Raw genomic sequence first — 17,312 nt, 5'->3', positions numbered from 1 at the left:
CTTCCCAAATCGTTTCCTCCTGTGAACCCCCAAACTTCTCCTTTGGCATGTATAGGAATCAGCTTCCTTTGGTCCGTTCTTGTGTCTCATCTTAGCTCACTAGACTGACAGCTCAGAGACGGACCATGTGTCCCCATCTTTTTCTGTTCCCCAACAGTACCTAGAATCGGTCCTGAAGTGTATAACTGCCGCTGGGAACAAAGGACTTTTCTAGGTACGGAGTATGGCTCAAACCCAGCTTTTCTTTTCTTTTGGCTGTGCCATGTGGCTGTGGGGTCTTAGCTCCCCGACCAGGGACTGAACTTGAACCTGGGCCCTCGGCAGTGAAACTGTGGAGTCCTAACCACTGGACCGCCGGGGAATTCCCAAACCCAGCTTTTCTTAACCCTTAGGAGACTAACACCCTCTTCTTCACTACTATACTCATAACTAGGTTTTAGAGCTGACTCTCACCTATGTTTTGGAGCATGACGAAAATAAATAAAAATCCATCTATCTTAGTCCTATCCTAAGAAATTGTTCAACTGTGAACACTTTTAGAAACAATTTTCAAATGTTCTATGTTAAGTACACCTAGCTTTCAGGAAAACATCTGTCCTATTTTGGAGAGGTTCACAAATCTACACAAGTTCACTGACACTTATTTCATACTATATTTACACAATATTAAACAATAACTGATCTGATAAGAGAAAAAGACATTTCTGATATGAAACGCCAAACTATACATCAGGATAACTAAATTATAAAGTAGTAATGCTCTTCATGCTCTTATTAAAACATACGGAAATACTCACGTTTGTTCTATAATATTTTATTCTACTTGATGGTTCCTATGGTGTAAACTGCAACAAAGTTTCTCCTTCATAGTATTAGCCGTTCTCCTGGCTCCTGAAACAAAAGATTCCTGACTTCCCCTTTTAGTGCTGCCTCTAAATACACAAAAGAAAACAGAACTATAATTGAAAAAGGAATGTTTTATGGTTTTAATTTCTCAGCTGTGGAAACATTTTTTGACTTTCTCTGTTTTATTCCTTCCAGCTGGAATTTACAAGATTAAGAGTTAATATTTGAATTGCTGTGACTACAGCATATAGTCCTATAGTCCTAAACCCAGGGATGAATTCAAATTATCTTCAAGAGATTGGAAGCAAAATATACAGTACGAAGTTTCCTATGAAAATAAACAGCAAAACTGTCTCTATCTCTAGACTTCCTGCAACCAAAAACAGACGGTGAAGAGAGATGTAAGACCTCAGAAGTCAGACAAAGGTCTGTGAGGACCTTAAGCTCGGAATAACTCCTACATGAAAGCGTGGAAAACTGAACTCTAACGCTTCTGCTCAGCACTGTGCCATCTCCCTATCTGGTGCTCCTCCCACCCCCCTTATCTGTATACAGTTAACAATGACAGTTTTTTAAAGAGCCATTTCCATCACAAAGCCTTTCATTTGTGTAAGAGGTGGGAGACACCTTAGTTAACTCCAGTGATGTTGTATTGTGTACAGAAATGTTATATACTTGATTCAGTCAGCTTGGTTACCTCACTTTTTTCCCCTGACCACACTCCATTCTTACTAACATATTACTGACTAGAAAATTAGAAATAAAAGAAGTTAAGGAGTGTTAGAACACTCAGTTGTAAGAAAAGCTGGCAAAGACACAATTGTAGAAAAATACAGGTCAGGGGCCATTTAAAATAGGGGAAAATAGCACAGGGAATTCTGCTCAATATTATATAACAACCTAAATGGGAAAAGAACTTGAAAAAGAATAGATACATGTATATGTATAACTAAAATCACTTTGCTGCACACCTAAAACTATCACAACATTGTTAATCAAGTATACTCCAATATAAAATAAAAAGTTAAAAAAAAGCTACAAGGATATACTGTACAAACAGGAAGTATAGCCGATATTTTATAATAACTATAAATGTATAACCTTTAAAAATTGTGAATCACTATACTGTACGCCTGAAACTTATATGATATTGTACATTAACTATCAATATAAAAATAAAAAATAGGGGAAAAATAATTTATGATAACCCTAAATTACCAAGGAAAAATCAAAATGTTTTAATATATTCTAAGAAAGTATAAAAGTATATGATCCATTTAATACTTAGGTCAAAATAGTTAAAACAAACTTAGTTCTTTTTGAGTTAAGCTTTAGTTGTCTGGAATATTTATTTTACAGGATATGTTCTCTTCCCTGGGACTGCATGAAAATTAGGAGTCCTGCAATAAAACAAGGGCTCCCTAATCTTTTCTGACAAAAAGATAATACAGGCTTATACAGAAGAAATATGAATTTGAAATTCCCACCAATTTATGCATCAAAAAGCCTCCTGAGATCTAAAATGTACATACCACTTAATAGTAATGTTGCATGGCTGCTTGTTAAATTTGATGTGATTTAAAGTTACCTGAAACTTATAAAACTAGTCACATTCAATATAAACATTCTAGAGTTTACCTTAAAAGTCTGGATTATTTTCACAATGCCCCCAAAATCATATTAAAGCAGACACTAAGAACCTATGATTTGAATTTTTTTTAAAGTATACAATGAGATTATAATTAGGGCAACTTGGGACAAGATTCATGTTTGATAAGAGAACAGTACTTTTCTCTGTTCACATTGTACCACACAGATGAATTTTTTTTACCTTTAACTGTTTGAAATGTCTGCAAAAAGCAAAATGCTCTAATGATGAATAATAATAAATATATAATAAAATGTGCAGTCATAAAAAAAAAGTTCTGAAAGTTTAAGAACAAGTACAACCTTGACTTTTGACGCTCAGTAGTCTTTTTATGTCAACAAAACCTTCTATGGCTATTTTTCTACAAGGTCAGTAAAAATTCTACTCCCCCAGATTATGAATCCTTTTACTACAGCTCAAAATCATACAGCTTCAGTGTAGTATTTACTACTATGTTTTCACTTTTATTTTGGAAGTGTAACTTCTGCAAGACTAACCTTGTAACTAACGTCATCCTTGCTTTATATCACATTGTTAATATGGATAATGCACCTCAGCAACTGAAGTGTGTTGTATATTTTCATTTCAAAAACACCCACAAACTAAAATAGATATTTAAAATCTTTATTGTTTCATCATCAAAAGTTCTCTTTCCATAGAAGAATGGCAATGCAGGATCAGTGCACATTCTATGGAAAATTCAGACCTCAAGTAACTAGCCTAGAAATCAGAGACAGCACTATGTCAAGCTATAGCGCAAGGTCAAAGACACAATGCTGCCAGTGCGATTAGTATACAGAATACGCAGCTCTCAGAAAAAGAGTCTATGGCCAAGTAAATGAAACAGTGGCAGTGCACTGCACTGACATTCTAGAACAGAAAATGGATGGGGGAAGACCAGAGAATGTTTTTTTGGCAAAAAAAAAAGAAAAGAAAAAAAATTGAGTAGATCACAGGCACTGAGTTCCCAACTGTACCACCAGCTGCCTAGTCCACCTGTGGCTGCCCCTCTGGTCTTTACGCCTACCACATCCTAACACTGCAAGCTGCTTTCAGCCTGTGTGTAAATGCGACAGCCACACGCACGCATATTTATTCTGCTTCCCATCTCACGGCTCAAAGTAACAACTTGAGTTGGGCGATAAAGCCCGCGGCTTTGAGGCATTTTTAGTAAAAAGCTGAACAAACCCACAATTTGTTCCCATTTTTTGGAGAAATCAACTTTATAGCACAAGACAGTTGTCATGATTACTCCATTTCGCCTGAAGGCAGAACAGATTTTATGTAAGTATACTGAATAAACATATAAACAAATGTCCTTAACAAAATACTGTCAGACCAACTTGAACATTTTCAAAACGAGCTCCTGAAAAAAAGTACTGATAATTGTGAGATGGAACGCCCACTACAATTTGATCATGCCTGGTTACTGGGAATTTTTTGGTCAGCTTTGTGTCTGAAGCTGCTATACAGCTGGATTTGGCTACTTTGCATTAATTCACACAATCAAGACCGTTTATAAAAGGAAACAGCAAATCTATGACGGTGAAATAAAAATCAAAACAGTTGAGGGGTATACAGGAAACTTGCCTTAAATATTTTAAAATTACATATGATATAACCTTAGGGGATAAGAACTACAATTACCGTGGTCTAAATCGTGAGTTGTTAATACATGAATTATAGGCATAACTAACAAGTCACTTGTTAATCACGTCAAGGCCTTGCGGGGCTGGGGCACTCTGAATGTATGGTGGAGCAATCACTCTCCAGGTGTGTTAAAACCTCTAATTTAACGTGTTATTAAACCATGTTGGAAAAGTTATTTTACTTAATATATACAATGTACGAAATAAGTTACAAGGAGGAGGCAGGAAAAGGTTTTCTAGTCTGTAGGATGCAAACATACACTTTCCCGTATCAGCAGTAGTTCCGTGTGTGTCTCTTTACCCATGTAAAACATGAAAGACTGAAAGAAGATTTAAAATTCCACTTATAAATAGAAACAGGATTCAAAAAAATGGAATTTCAACATCGTTTCTTCCCACAATGCAACTCACTCTAATTGTAACATAAATAAAAACCGTATCTCAAAAATCTGTTTTTACACTCTTACCTTTAACAATAAGTTCTTCTAACAATTGAGAATAAAAGCACTCCTTTGTAGCAATTCCATAAAATAATTTTCCGTTCACAAAACACCTGCTTTCCAGCAAAACCAGCAACCCTTATGGAGGGCGTGGCATTAATACTTGGCCCCTCTGAGGTACAAATGTAGCTATATTTGCACTGAGTATATTGTCTATAAGGTATGCTAATAGTCTGCATGTTTGCATAAAATTGGGAGTGATGTCATCCTGACTGATTGAAAAACTTATCTTTATAACTTTGTGTAGTAATGGAGGTTAAATAATCTTAAGGAAAAAAAAGTACTTTAGCCCAGTAATAGCCAGCAGAACTCTAGTTCCTAACCAATGCAAATGGTTATTAGATTTAAAAAATATTTAACATTGCATACTGGTTAAAAAAAAAAAACTGAACAGGGAAAACACATAAATATTTAAATTCAGCAGGACACCACAAAAAGCATACTAGAGATAAGTGTGAAATCAGTCAAGCTTTTCCAAAAGAGAAAATCCTTTTAATCCTTCAGCAAGTCTCTGTGAAAATAGTATGCTTACAATACAAGTGAGAAGGAGCACCTAGAACACCCCCAAGAGGCTTGCTCCACTGCTCAGCATCACTGCCCCACCTCCTGTGTGCACGGACGGCTGAGAAATGACAAGAAGTCCATCTGACAAGAGTTCAGTAATCCCTTTCACCACTGCTGCCAGCTGAAGTCATCATTGCTGCCAAAGACCAAGAAAAAGCCCAGGATAGTTGCAAAGATGACCGTGTTTCCGGTGAGGACAAGTGCACAAGCTCCCCACTCGATCTACAGAAGAAGACAGAAACGCTCAGTTAACAGACATGAAAAACAACAAGGAAACGAAAAGTGAATCTAGGCTCTAGTTGTAGCCAATCACGATCCAAAACAAATACAACTTGTAATAATAACTTTGACGCTGCTGAACATGTAATGCTGTTCTTATGTATTGCTGGTTCCTTTAAAGAGACAGAAAGTCATGGAAGGTGATAATTATTCAAAAGCAAGCCTAGCTTCCAGGCTATGAGGAGGTAGCACAGAATTCTGTAATTTTCTGTTTACAGAGAAGTTTGCTCCCAACACTTCATCAGTGAACCTAAAAATTTTATCTAGAGAGCAGATTAGATTTAAAGTATCAGAGATGCAAACACACTCGTGCACATTCTTTTCAAGAGGTGGGGAGTCATCGCCCTCTCCATGTGGAAGGGTGGCCAGCCCGTCTTCTCTGTCATCTCCACCCGCCCAGAGATGGAGGAGCGAATCTGACTGGTGAGTCTGGGAGGCCTCTTCTACTCTTTGGTACTTTCCCACCTGCAGAGAACACGGATCTCCTCGGGTCTTCCATGTTTAAGCTATACAGGGCAGGCCTGTGGTTGTTCAGCACTGGCCGAGTCCATGTGCCCAATTCTGACAGTGAAGTACTGGCAAGCCAACTGTCGCTGCCAATGCTCTCCGGTATTTCCACCAGTTAACAACCACAAAAGTAAGATTTTTATCTCTTATCCTCTAGGCTCCTATGTCTCTCGTCTCTTTTTTAAGTCATTTAACAAAAACGTTTTTCCTGAGAAAAACTTAACACAATCTAATGTAAAACCATTAGAAGAATGCTTTCACTTACCAGGTGTGCTCTGGCAAATACAATAGGGAGTCCAAAAGCTGAGACCACAATGCCTGTCGTAAGAAATATGGCCAGTTCCTTACAGGCGTTACTCATAGCATCCGTATCATCCACTAATCTTCTTGCTATGCAGTATGGAATAGGTGAAAGGATGTAAAAAAACAGAACAAAGAGAGGCCAGTATTGGCTAGAAAAAGAAAAACAAGTTAATGTAGTTTTTGCTATCTTTGTCATTTTCCTCACACAAAATCCACTCTTTTTAAAAATAAGGACCGAAGCATATTGCAAGGTACAAAATATAACACAGTTTAAAAATAAGCGATAACCTGAACACTGAAAAGAGAGACATTTAGAGTCACAGTATTCCTAAAGTTATGATACAATGATTAAATATTTCTCAAATTAAAAGAAAATGCTTTATGAATTTTAACAGTTGGAATCAAAGCCCAAAATTAAAAATATTGTTTTTCATTTTAGGTTATAAATAAAAAGGGATTATTGAAAAATGGAATTATTAACAGTAATTTTTAAAATTCAAGATTCATGCCCTTGACTTCTAACATTCTGCCTTAGCATGAAGCTGGAACACTCCCAAACTTTCCATAGGTCACTAGGAACTCCCAAAATACTGAAATCAAAATACAGAAAATGAACTGACAGTAATATTGAAGACTTTCAGTCAGAATATCAACTTTATCACAATAAAAGTAGATGACTTTTGTCTACAGTCTAGCTATCATATTGTGCCAATGTCATTTACTGTTTGTGATCATATAAAACAGTTGTGTAAGATATTAACACAGGGAGAAGATGTGTGAAGGGTATAAGGGACTTCTCTGTACTACTTTTGCAACTTCTTGAGAGCCTATCATCATTTCAAGATAAAAAGTTAAAAAGAAATAGACGGCTTTTAAAACTGCCATAAAATAAAACATGCATCATAATGGAGATTTGCTTGTACTCAGACACTCATGATAAGCAAAGATTTATCTATATGTTTTTCCTAAAAGATCTTTTCCTAAATATTTCGAGAAAAAAAATTACAGATGGACATAAGTTTAAGGAAAAAAATGTGCAAAAAATATAAAAGCACAAAAAGTGAAAAACCAAGGTTGTCTGTGTCTTCCCCACTCCTACTCATCTGGGTCCTTCCATATTCCCATATAGATAAACTTTAAAGATATGAATGAATCACTGCACTTTTAAATTTAACAATATATCTTATTTTACATGTTAGCAATCCAGCTCTTATTCTTTTTAAGACTGCCTAGTATTTTCATTGGTGGATGTACTATAATTTATCATTTTTCTTTTGACAGACCTTTAGGATGCTTCCAGTTTTTTTTGTTGTTGTTGTTATTATAAACAAGGTTGCCATTAACATCCATACTCTCCCCTGACTACACATATCTTTGCAAACATCTGTAAGTGGATTTCTATGAGTAATTCTAAGAAGTGGAAAGGCTAGTTCAAAGAATATATACATTTTGAGAGCTACAGGCAAGCTGGCCTCCCAGAGGACTTGCACTATTTAAACTTCCACCCAGAGTACATGACAATGCTTGTTTGCCATATCTTTTATCTTTGTCAATGGATTTCATTTAATTTTGAGTGAGGTTGAGTATATTTTCATGTTCTTAGTAGCAATCTGCAGTTCTTTTTTCATATTTGTAGTTCATTTTTCTATTGCATTGCCTGTATTCTTTCTTTTTGATTTAAAAAAATTTATTTATTTTGTTTATTTATTTTTGGCTGTGTTGGGTCTTCGTTGCTGTGCGCGGGCTTTCTGTAGTTATGGTGAGCGGGGGCTACTCTTCATTGAGGTGCGCAGGCTTCTCACTGCGATGCCTTCTCTTGTTGTGCAGCACGGGCTCTAGGTGTGCAGGCTTCAGTAGTTGTGGCTCGCAGGTTCAGCAGTTGTGGCTCGCAGGCTGTAGAGCGCAGGCTCAGTAGTTGTGGTGCATGGCCTTAGCTGCCCCGCGGCATGTGGGATCTTCCCGGACCAGGGCTCGAATGTGTGTCCCTGGCATTGGCAGGCGGATTCTTAACCACTGCACCACCAGGGAAGCCCTGTATTTTTCTTACTAATTTATCCTATTAATTAAAAAAAATTCTCTCTGTCCTAAGCAAAGTAATTGTCAAAAGTCATTTACATGACTTTTTTTTGTCAGTTGCTCTTGACTCTGCTTACAGGTTTTTGTTTGTTTGTTTTTGCTCAAGACATTTTACATTTTCTTGTATTTAATTTAATCAATTGGTTCTCAACATTAAGCAGTAGTACTGGGCTACTGTGTTGCTATCCTGCCATTAAAGACTTAGCAGTAGTCAAGGACAGCCAAAGTCTTTTTTGCACGCTGCTGTCCTAAAATCTTTTCAAACACATTTTAAGTGAAGACTTAAAGTTTGTCCTTGGTAAATGACCATTTCTCAGGATTACTTCTATTATAGTAAAAAAAATATTTTTTTTTAATTTTAAAAGTAGAAAAATTTTACACTTAAACACTCAAAAAGACAAAAATTTTACATACTTGTATATTGGAAGGGCACATCCAAGCATCAAAAACATCAGCCCAATTGCTCCTCCAAAGGACAAACTAATCAAAGCTGCAAAGTAAAAAATAAAAAGACAAATAGAAATAGTTATTAAATTAAATTAACACTATTTTTATTAATATTACTATTAGCAGTCTGAACATTACCTGTGATCCCAGAGGCAAAAAGCAAACAAAACACACCAAAAAAGCAAACGTATTAGTGAATCATCTTCAAAAGCTGAAGTTATCTGGTTTCAGAATAAGTCTTTTGTGGCATCTTCAAAGCAAAATACAGTGATACTGATATTCAAATCCCTGACCTATCGCCAGCACATCATCACATTCCCAAATTACTGGTTCCATGTCAAATGAGCATCCCAGTCTGCGAGATCAATGCTCCTCCAGGCATTAGTATGATACTCACTCCTCAGATCATTACAGTTTTGAAAAGTGGTATGTGGAGAAACTCCGCAGTCAACTTTACTGGACTTCAGAAGCCTCATCTATGGGAAACCCTCCCTCTCCTGAGCAGTTCCTACTTCCTGCACACACACCCCCAACAGGCATAGGTGAAAAGTGTCCGTGGGTATCTGTAGTCAGTAATCTCAGTTAATTAATTCTGCTACAGGTATTTAAATCGTTTGCAAAACAATAGCTGGGTTTCTTTCCCTAATTTCCTACACATTAGAAAATCTGCAGGATAACAGGTACAATCCTTCGGTGGTATCACTGTTTTAAGACATTATCACAAGCAATAGATTCATTCTATAGCTGAAATATAGTTTCTGAATCACACCACATACTTATACAAAGCATTCTGTTTTATAAAGTGTTTTCACATAGATAAGTGAGTAGAAACAACTTCCTTGAATATACATAGTTAATCAATGGCCTAGAATTAAGCAAAGAAACAAACGATCAATTTATTTTGAATTCTATACAACCTATATTTCTGCAACTACAGTGGCTAAGAGAATAACTTACTTTTTTTTTAAATGATGCAGTTCACTAACCTTAACAGAAACATTAAAATTCAAAAGAACTGTCGAAGGTCTACAAATTACCAAGACAAAATCCAACATATACAAACCAAAATTAACACAAGGGGTTAGATGCTGCTAAGAACTACTGATATACTTCTCTGAATTAAGATGGTCATAATCAAGGACACCCACTGACATGGGAGCCCGGCAGATTTAGTTTTCATTCAGATCAGTGATGTAGGTCATGTCAACCGTGAACACATTTACTTAGTCCTTAATGCCATTAGATTTTCAGTTGCACAGAGAAAAAGACACATTTGCACTTTAATCTGCAGCAAAAGAGGAACTTCACGTTTACAAGGGAATGCCATGTAAGCAGTGAGGAAAATACCAAGTTCACCGTTTGTTTTGTTCAGTTCAAGACAGGTCCTCATAAGCTGACCCCACTTCCTTGCTCGGACACACATCACCCCAGGCTAGCACCCCTTGGTCTCGGCACTGCAGCTGTACCAGCCCCCTTTCCTCTCCTGGAAATCAGCCGGCTCCCTCACCCACAGGGCCTTTGCACATGCTATCCCTTCTACCTCAGACGCTTTTTCATTCAAGAAATGTCTACATAAACCAAATACCTAACAGGTGCTGGGGACATGTTAATGAACAGGCAAGGCCATGTCACTCACGGAGCTTGAATTCTTGTCCCAGTCCTTGCCTCTTTCTGCCAAGTGAACTCCTACTTTTCCTTCAGGTCACAGCCCAGTTATCTCTTCCTCAGTGAAGTTTTTGCAAAGCCCCTGACTAGACCGATTCCCATTATGTTTATTTATTCACTTATTCCACAAATATCTACTGAGTGCCTACTGTGTGTCACACACTGTCCTTGACACTGGAGACAGCGCAATGTAAAGAAATCGAAGCTCTTGCTCTAATGCTTACATTCTGGTGGGAGAATAAAGCAATTTTTAAAAAAAGTAAGCAAATAAATGTCAAATGTTATGAAAAAAATCAAGTAAGGGGGTGGGAGTGCTATTCTAGATGCATCAGCTGGGAAGGCATCTCTGATGAGGAGACATCTAAGCAGAGATCTATGTGAAATGAAGAAGTGAATCAATCTTGTGGCTATCTGGGGGGAACATTCCAGGCTGAGGGACGTGCACGTGCAGAGGTCCTCTTTGCTCTGGATGCCTCCCCTGTGCTCATTTATCACAGCTGCAATGTTATACTGATTTGTCTTTGTCTTCCCTTGTAAGCTGTTCACACCACAAGAGCAGGGAAAGAGTTCTTCTGTTGCTGATGTTCAGGCCTCAGCTCTTAACACTCAATAATAAACGTGTAGAATGAACAAAAGGAAGCAAAGGGAAAAGAGAGAGAGAGGGAGATGAAAAAAGAGAAGAGAGCCCAATGCAGCAGAGCAGAAAGAGCCGTAACTGAGAGTCAGGAGGCACTGGGTCCCAGCTCCTACCAGCCACTTACTAGCTGACTAAATAAGTCATCTAAATATCAGTTCTTTCTTCTATAAAATAAGGGTTGGACTAGATCTAAAATGCAAATAATTCTCTGAACACTAAAGATACTTGTTACAAGACATGCTGAAGAAGTAAAACACCATCTCTGCTTTGTGAAATATAGTTATATTTCAAACAGCTAAGTTCATCACTATAACAACACCTTATTTATTCAAAAGCCATTTATGCAGCATAGAGCTTAGACTCCTGAAGGAAACAGACAGATAACACAGATACCACAAAGCCCATACACTAAAGCTAACATTCTTTATAAGCAGACACTTAGGCTCTTATTCAGAAGTTATTTATTCATTTTTTGTGACAACTGTGTGTGAATTCCAGCGGAATAAAACCTTTTTATTTTAAAGGATCACCTATGCTCACTTATACATATATATTTCAATAGGCAACTCAGGTACCCAGAACAAAGTTAAGTGAAAAGTAACTTTTCTTTCCTGGATTACTGTTATCTGAATCCTGTGAAGACAAAATTTTGTAAGCTTATTTTGCTTCCTGTATTTAAAGAGATGAGAAACAGGAAGGAGAGCTGCATACAAGCAAGAACTGCCCTCTGATTGGGGGGAAGAGACTGAAAAAAAAAAAAGGTTAAATCAGGCATAAAAATCTCAAAGAGCATACCAGATTTGCGATAATCTTGGCCAAGAGATAAGTAGCCTTAGGACTTGGTTGCTGAAGTTAACTCTGTTCTATGACAGAGAAAAATTACTTATGTTCCTTTTTTTAAAAAATTTTTATTTATTTTTTGCTGCGCTGGGTCTTCGTTGCTGCGCAAGCTTTCTCTAGTTGTGGTGAGTGGGGGCTACTCTTCATTGCGGTGCGCGGGCTTCTCATTGCGGTGGCTTCTCTTGTTGCGGAGCACAGGCTCTAGGTGTGCGGGCTTCAGCAGTTGTGGCACGTGGGCTCAGTAGTTGTGGCTCGCGGGCTCTAGAGCGCAGGCTCAGTAGTTGTGGCGCACGGGCTTAGCTGCTCCGCGGCACGTGGGATCTTCCCAGACCAGGGCTCAAACCCGTGTTCCGTGCATTGGCAGGCAGATTCTTAACCACTGTGCCACCAGGGAAGTCCCTACTTATGTTCTTACCCTCAAAAAAGAGTCTAAAGTCTTTGAGTACACTCTTAAAAAGTTAATGAAGATGATTTCTTAAAAAAAAAAAAAAAAAACAACCCAAGGAACTGAAATAAGATTCAGGTATCAAAAATAATTTTATGTGACATCTCACCTCCCAGTCACAATGGATAAGATAAATGCCAATGGGGTTAAATAAACTGCTCAAAAGTGTTCTCAAAAGTTGTAAAGTTTCTCCAGTCTCATGAGATCAGCAATTAGGCTGATTTATATACAAAACTCATCATTTGTGTATAAATGGTTGTCCTAGATGACACATCAATGAGGCAAAATTTTATGCTGTAATTGAGTGATTTGACATCCAGAAGGCAAAACTTAGATGAGTCTGGCTTCTACATCCAAAGCCTCCAGGCTGGGGATGGAACAGCCCGATTTATCTAAACTCTCAAAAGACTGGGTGCTAGTTCGTGATTACGAAGAGACTACAGTAGGAGAAGGGACCAGTTCCCTAACCTGGGAGTTACCAGAAAAATCCAGTATATAACAAAGTAATAGGCAAATGGCTTAAGAAGTAAGTTGTGGATTAAATCATAGCAACACTCCCACCTAACAAAAAGGCCAACAGGAAGAAAACATCCTGAAACAATCATAACAATCAGAAAATCTTACTGAAACCGAAAGTGTAAGTACAATCCCATCTGAGACACTTTCTGCTGATTAATATTCACCTAAGTCTACAATCACAAAGTTATTTTCTTGAGAGACTCCTGCATTTATTGACAGTAAAGAAATGGAGAACTGAGAAACTGGCAAAGAACTGAGAAACTGGCAACATTCTAAAAAAATCAGCATTCTACCATAACTGCCTTTCACACAGGGATTTTAAAAGGTCTGTTAGAGTTCAAAAGGAGACTGGAAAGTAACTCAGCTGGTCAACTGACAAAGTTTTCTATAGGAAATGAAATGTCTTCAGACGTTACAAACAAATAAGAAACAGTAAAAATGTGACTCTGGGGAAGCAGCTCAGCAAAAGCTGTCCTTAAAGCAAATAAAAAACACAGAAAAAACACTGTTATTGAAGTTCTTCACTTCCTGCTTGCCTGCCCCTTCTACAAAGCCTCAGGTCAGGAAATCAATGTAATTCATTGTCAAGAATTAAGTTGAAAACGTTGGTAATGGTATTTGCTTCTAACCACGCTAACAAAACTACAAAACAGTTGGAAAGCATGCGACATCCCTTATTTCTAAAGGAAACTGACTAATAAACGAGTACTTTTCCATTGAGTTTTAATGAAAAACTCTTTTGCCTTAAAAAAAAAAACCAACTAAATAAAAACTTTGAAATGTGGAAAAGCCTCAACGTGCAACTGTGGAGAGGGCAGGGGGAAGGAACCCTTTGGGGTCGCTCACAGGGTCTACCCTATCAGACCAACACCGCAAATCAAAATGCATCCGTTTTAGGAGCGTAAAGCTCTGAGTACGGGTCCTGAGCGTGGATGTAATCGCCGAGGTTTGGGAAAGAACCATCCCTAAGGCCTTCCAGGGCGTTCCTGGGGGACTCGGTTGGGCTCAGCGCCCGAAGACCGCACTCGTGGCTTTAAATGGGAAATGACACTGATTTTCCGTAACTGGCATCTCTAGCGACCCCCTCAAAACCACCCTCTGCCCGCCTCGCTCTCGGAGGCAAACTCCTGCAAAACATGTGTGATGGCCCGAGCGGCTGCGGGACTCCGAACACCCCGCGGGCCATTTCATTCTCCGTACGGGGCGCGACGAGTGGGAGCGAGGCTGCCGAGCTCAGCAGAAAGTGGGGGTTGGCGGACAAGCCGCCGACCCCGCCGTCCTTTCCCCGAGGCCGCCGCGCCTACCTCGGCTCCGAGGGCGCAGGCCGGGGGTCGGGGGTCAGGGCTCTGCCGCCAGCGCAGTGGCCCCGCGGCGCGCGCCCGGCCCCGGGAGGCGGCGTGCGAGGCCTGCGTGGGCCCTCTCCCCCTCTCTGGGGGCGGCCGCGCAGCCTTCCGGCCGCCCAGCGCCCCAGGCCCACCTTTGATGCCGGCCATGGCGGTGACGTTGCTCCTGCCTCCGGGACCCGAGGCGACGGCGGCGGCGGCGGCAGCCGTGAGACCGGAGACGCGCGGCGGCGGCCAGACAACACCCGGAAGTGCGCGACGCAGCACTTCCGCCGGCGGCTCGCGCTCGCGCTGGGGCGCCGGGGGCGTGCCGGGCTGGGGGCCTTCGGGCTGACCCCTTACTCCCCGGCTCTGCTCCCGTGGGATCGCCGCCCTGCGAAGCTTCCCGCCCCTGCCCCGGTTCCCGGGCCGTGGAGACTCCAGCTCCCGTGTTCCCTGCAGTGTCCGTGAAACTCCATCCCGCAGACCCCAACGCGCATCCCGCAACCTCCCCATCCTTCGGGAAGGGAGCGCGAGTCGACGCGGTCCTTAGGGAGGCCTGGTGTGATGCCTTTGGGGGATCCTTTTGCGTCCTTCAAAGCGCACCCATTTCTTTCTCCTCCCTATCTTGTAATAAAGGAGCAGTAAGGCCAGTTGGGTGGTCTGCACCAGGCTTCTCGCTTTCCGACGCAGAACTAGGGTCTGGTGAGACCTACCTCCAGAGGGAGGAGCGGCGGGACTCAGTAACAAGTGGATTTAATACAAATCCGAGCTCTTGGGAGTCTGTGAGAATTTTTTTTTTTTTTTTTTTTTTGTAGTAACAGGGCTAGGAAAAAAGTAAGCAGAGGTACAAATACATTTAGTTAAGTAATCCTACAAATTGATTGAACATTTACTGATATTATGTGTGGGGAGCACTAAGGTGAGCAAAACTAGGTACGGTTTCTGTCCTCAAGGAACTTGCTGTTTAGTGAGAGAGACAGACACGAAAAAGCGTAACATTGCAACAATGATAACTGCAAAGAAAGTGGATAGATAGTCCTGTGACAGTCTTTGATCTAGATTAGTCAGGTGAGATTTCCCCGAGGGAGGGACAACAGCAGGATGAACAGGTGTGTAACTAGGAGAGAAAAGGGAAAAGCCATCATGGGGAAGGGACAGTGTTTACAGGGGTGGGGGAGGTGAAGATCACATTTAGGAAGCCTTTGGGGGCACAAGCCCTGGTGGCTGAGGGAAGTGCTAGTCCCCTAATTTCTTTTTTTAAATTAATTTATTTTTGGCTGTGTTGCATCTTCGTTGAAGGTACTTATTATTTATCTGAACTATATTATTTGTTGGCTGTCTCTCCCACTAGAGTGTAAATTTGTACAACGTTTTATGTTTGTTCACCACTGTCTAGAACTGTACGTGGCAACTGATGGGATCTCAAATAACAGAAATTCTCTTTTTAAGGTAATTCTCTACCTTTCAAAATCCAAAGGTCACTTTTTTTTTTTTTTTTTTTTTTTGCGGTACGCGGGCCTCTCACTGTTGTGGCCTCTCCCGTTGCGGAGCACAGGCTCCGGACACGCAGGCTCAGCGGCCATGGCTCACAGGCCCAGCCGCTCCGTGGCACGTGGGATCCTCCCGGACCGGGGCACGAACCCGTGTCCCCTACATCGGCAGGCGGACTCTCAACCAGTGCGCCACCAGGGAAGCCCCCCAAAGGTCACTTTTTTTTTTTTTTTTTTTTTTTTTTTTTTGCGGTACGCGGGCCTCTCACTGTTGTGGCCTCTCCCGTTGCGGAGCACAGGCTCCGGATGCGCAGGCCCAGCGGCCATGGCTCAGGGGCCCAGCCGCTCCGCGGCATATGGGATCCTCCCAGACCGGGGCATGAACCCGTATCCCCTGCATCGGCAGGCGGACTCTCAACCACTGCGCCACCAGGGAGGCCCCGAAAGGTCACTTTTTGATCCAAACTTTCAACAACAGTGGACACTGGTGACCATTCTTTCTCTCAACTACCATACCACTGTTCTCCTGTTTGTTTCTTATACCTCACCAGAGATTTCTTTTCAGACTCTTTCTAGGAACTTCTGCTCAAGGTTCAAATGTTAGTGTTCTCTTAATTTGGTCCTGGGCCTCCGTCTTTGCTATATCTAAATTCTCTCCCTATGAATTGTATCTCTTCCTGTGGCATTAAATACTGTCTTCTTTTTGATAGCATAACTACCAAGTTTACCTTGGCTTCGAAATTCAGACTTGTATATCCAAGTGTCTGTTTGACATGTCTACCTGGATTCCTAAAAGTCACCTCAAACCTAACATGTGGAGACCAGAATTCTCTATTATCTTTATTCCAGTCCCACTTGGTCCCACTCCAAGCCACCACTGTTATGCCTACTCTTGTTCCACTCTTCCCCAAACTTACTTTGCTTCAGTTGCCCTGGCTTTGTTTGCCTGTCCCAACCCCTAAGTTTTGTTTTATTCATTGCTGTATCCCCAGTGCCTAGAACAGTGCCTGGCAGGTACTGTTAGGTACTAAATAGATAAAGGTGTTAATCAAATTAGTGAGTGATGTTCCTCAAAACAGAAACTTAGGGCTTTTGCATCCACTGTTCCCCAGGCGGTGAAGGCTTTCCCCCGATCTTTGTATTTTCTCATCATTCAGGTCTCAAAGCTTCAAAATCACTTCCTCAGCAAGGCCCTCCCTGAAGTTGGCTCCTAGTCTCTACTGTATCACCCTGTTTTATTTTCATCAATGCACTTATCACTATTATCTTTGTTTATTAATTTATTATTTAATTTTGTTTATCTTAGTTCTCATCAGTGTAAGCTCCATGAGTACAGAGACTTTGTCTGCATACTCCAAGCTGAAAACAGCGGCAGACACATACTAGGCGTTCAACCTATATTTGTTGAATGAATGAATGAAGGAGAGAAATCCAGGACTGTCAAACCTCAAAGATAATGCCTATGCACGCTTAACTGTTTTCCCTGGCTGGTTCTTTATTTAGGTGGTGGTAGTTTCTCCTCCGGATATCTTGTAAATTCCCACTGTCTCCACGTGGAAGGAAATATGTAAA

General features: G+C 40.5%; 1 protein-coding gene across 1 annotated transcript; it reads right to left on the bottom strand.

Annotated features, from left to right (window-relative positions):
• Window positions 1-5,113: 5,113 nt before the first annotated feature.
• LEPROTL1 (leptin receptor overlapping transcript like 1) lies at window positions 5,114-14,519 on the bottom strand. The gene is made up of 4 exons (XM_060085838.1): window positions 14,403-14,519; window positions 8,787-8,862; window positions 6,259-6,445; window positions 5,114-5,429 (listed from the first exon to the last, which is right to left on the bottom strand). Exons 1-4 carry the CDS (start codon window positions 14,416-14,418, stop codon window positions 5,313-5,315), a joined length of 396 nt encoding a protein of 131 aa, XP_059941821.1. The 5' UTR covers window positions 14,419-14,519; the 3' UTR covers window positions 5,114-5,312.
• Window positions 14,520-17,312: the final 2,793 nt, after the last annotated feature.

Source organism: Mesoplodon densirostris, chromosome 20 (genome assembly GCF_025265405.1).
Source record: "Mesoplodon densirostris isolate mMesDen1 chromosome 20, mMesDen1 primary haplotype, whole genome shotgun sequence".
Lineage (NCBI taxonomy): Eukaryota > Metazoa > Chordata > Mammalia > Artiodactyla > Ziphiidae > Mesoplodon > Mesoplodon densirostris.
Note: the sequence above shows the minus strand (reverse complement) of the source record. Positions and strands in the feature narration are given on the sequence as shown.